Here is a 2059-nt window from a genome sequence, read left to right on the forward strand (position 1 = left end):
TTATTGGCTAAATGTGACGACCGAAGCATTAAAAAAAAAGATGGCTGATCCCTCTGTAATAGGAATCGCTATAACACGAAAGTGAAACGTGTCGTCACAGAAGTAGTTGCTTGTTTATAGTGCAGTGGTATTTGAGAGCTTGTACAATGTCTACTGTTGTTCGGCACATATAGCACCGCTTGATGTGGGCGCAGTCACGTTGACGCCTAGTGGCACATCTCCGTACCGAACCCATGATCATGAGTTAATCCTCGCGGCAGCTGAAGCTCTTAACATATACGTGGACACCGCATATGGTGAATCCTGCGCAAAGATGGCAGCAACAAGCACATAATAAACACACACTCGATATGCACTCCTTCAGCGCTTCGTGAAACGCGAAGAGAAACGCTACGCACGTAGCGTTTGGTAACACGAGCTTATTGTTAAGCTCTGCTTCTAGGCATGTAGCTGATACGACATTGCAGTTTTTACGAAACACCGTACAAGGACGTGTCCGTGCGTCGGTTCATATAAGATGTCAGAATAGCCTACTAAGTTACCTCTAGTTTTTCTTTGGTAAATACTTATTATTTATTACAGTAGGCCCATAAGTAGTTAACGTGGTAGGACAAGCATCCACGCGAAGTTGGTGCGAGAGTAGACGAATAAAGATTTGGAATCTTGGTTGTCATCAATACCCAACTTGGTTGTCAATAAATACCCAGTAGAGCTTTTGATACAAAGCCCCAGTTTCTTGATTTCAATGAACAGTAGGGTACAATAACGTACAGACACAGACTTATACTGAAAAAAAGCACATGATTCAAGATTTATTTCACTTTCATTAAACATTTTCTGCACAGCAAAGAACTTTTCACTCGAAACGAAAAGCACGCTGTAACAGAATAGAACCACGTCCACATAGTAATGCCATATAACAATCAGCTTCCCGTTTTGATCACAAGAAGGAGCGCGATAAAGTTCGTCCATGATTTGAACGTAGCTCTTCTCTAGCAGCCAGGACGTGACAATTCGCACTTTGATCTAAACCCGAGTACCGCGCAGAAGATAAGCAGTCGCCTCTCCTGTTCGCCGAACTACGCAACCAGCCTCAGAAAGAACGATAGTCACCACGATGCCACACAGCCTCTTGCTCACCCCAAACATATCACAACGAGAACTTCACATCGCATCAACGTCTCACTGTTGCTTGAAAGCGTCTCCGAGGGCAGAGGACGCTTTAGCAGCCATCCTCGCGTAGGCGGTGTCGATCTGCCCGCTGCTCTTGAGGAAGTATGGGCGAATCAGGCTGTTGTAGATGCGCGTGGAGCCGTTGGAATGGGCAGGCAGGAAGCAGTATACGAGGAAGACTACCTTGGCGAGCCAGTAGAAGGGGAAGAAGCTTAGTATGCCGTCGGCGAAGAAGTCCAGGATCGAGAAGCAGGCGTACACGACCCAGTAGGTGAGCCAGCGAGTGTCGTCGTTCCTGTCGGCCGACTCGATGGCCCGCGTCGAGGCGTACGCGGGATAGAGTAGACCCACGGCGTTGCACAGCAGCTCGGCGAAGCAGCCGAAGATGAAGTAGAGCGCCGCGAAGAAGCCGAAGCCCAGCATGAAGTAGGCGCGCTGAACGCCCGTCTTCTCCTGGGCGAGGTTGAAGACTTGCTGTACACGCTCGGGCAAGGCGGCAACCGCGGCCTCGGCCTTCTCGTAGGCGCTGTTTAGCACGGCGGCCATGTCGTAGTTGGCGGTGGGCGATTACGTCTCGAGTGCGCTGGTCGAGAGAAGCACGCTGCGTCGCTACACGACAGCGATGATGGGCAAAGGAAATGTACCCGAGTTTGCGTGCGTCGCATCCGGGCTGCGGATATCCCGTAATCTGCGCGCGTGCCCAGATAGGAGAGGAGACAAGTATAGACGGCCGGCCTTACTGATACCAAATTTTGCTCCGCTTATCTCTCGACGTCCCGGGACACGAGTACGCGTGCTCGATAGGCGCGACGATACGCCTCCTTTCTTGTCTTCGACGTGGAGGAGTTCATTAACCGGGTTGTATTGTTCGTCTTGGCGATTATGC

At 50.3% G+C, this 2059-nt stretch overlaps 1 protein-coding gene across 1 annotated transcript; it reads right to left on the reverse strand.

The window, feature by feature from the left end:
* Positions 1–819: 819 nt before the first annotated feature.
* LOC119382623 (receptor expression-enhancing protein 5) lies at positions 820–1852 on the reverse strand. Its single transcript, XM_037650409.2, has one exon. It carries the CDS (start codon positions 1717–1719, stop codon positions 1183–1185), a length of 537 nt encoding a protein of 178 aa, XP_037506337.1. The 5' UTR covers positions 1720–1852; the 3' UTR covers positions 820–1182.
* Between the last annotated feature and the right edge of the window lie 207 nt (positions 1853–2059).

The sequence above is a fragment of the Rhipicephalus sanguineus genome, chromosome 2 (genome assembly GCF_013339695.2).
Source record: "Rhipicephalus sanguineus isolate Rsan-2018 chromosome 2, BIME_Rsan_1.4, whole genome shotgun sequence".
In the NCBI taxonomy this organism is placed as follows: domain Eukaryota; kingdom Metazoa; phylum Arthropoda; class Arachnida; order Ixodida; family Ixodidae; genus Rhipicephalus; species Rhipicephalus sanguineus.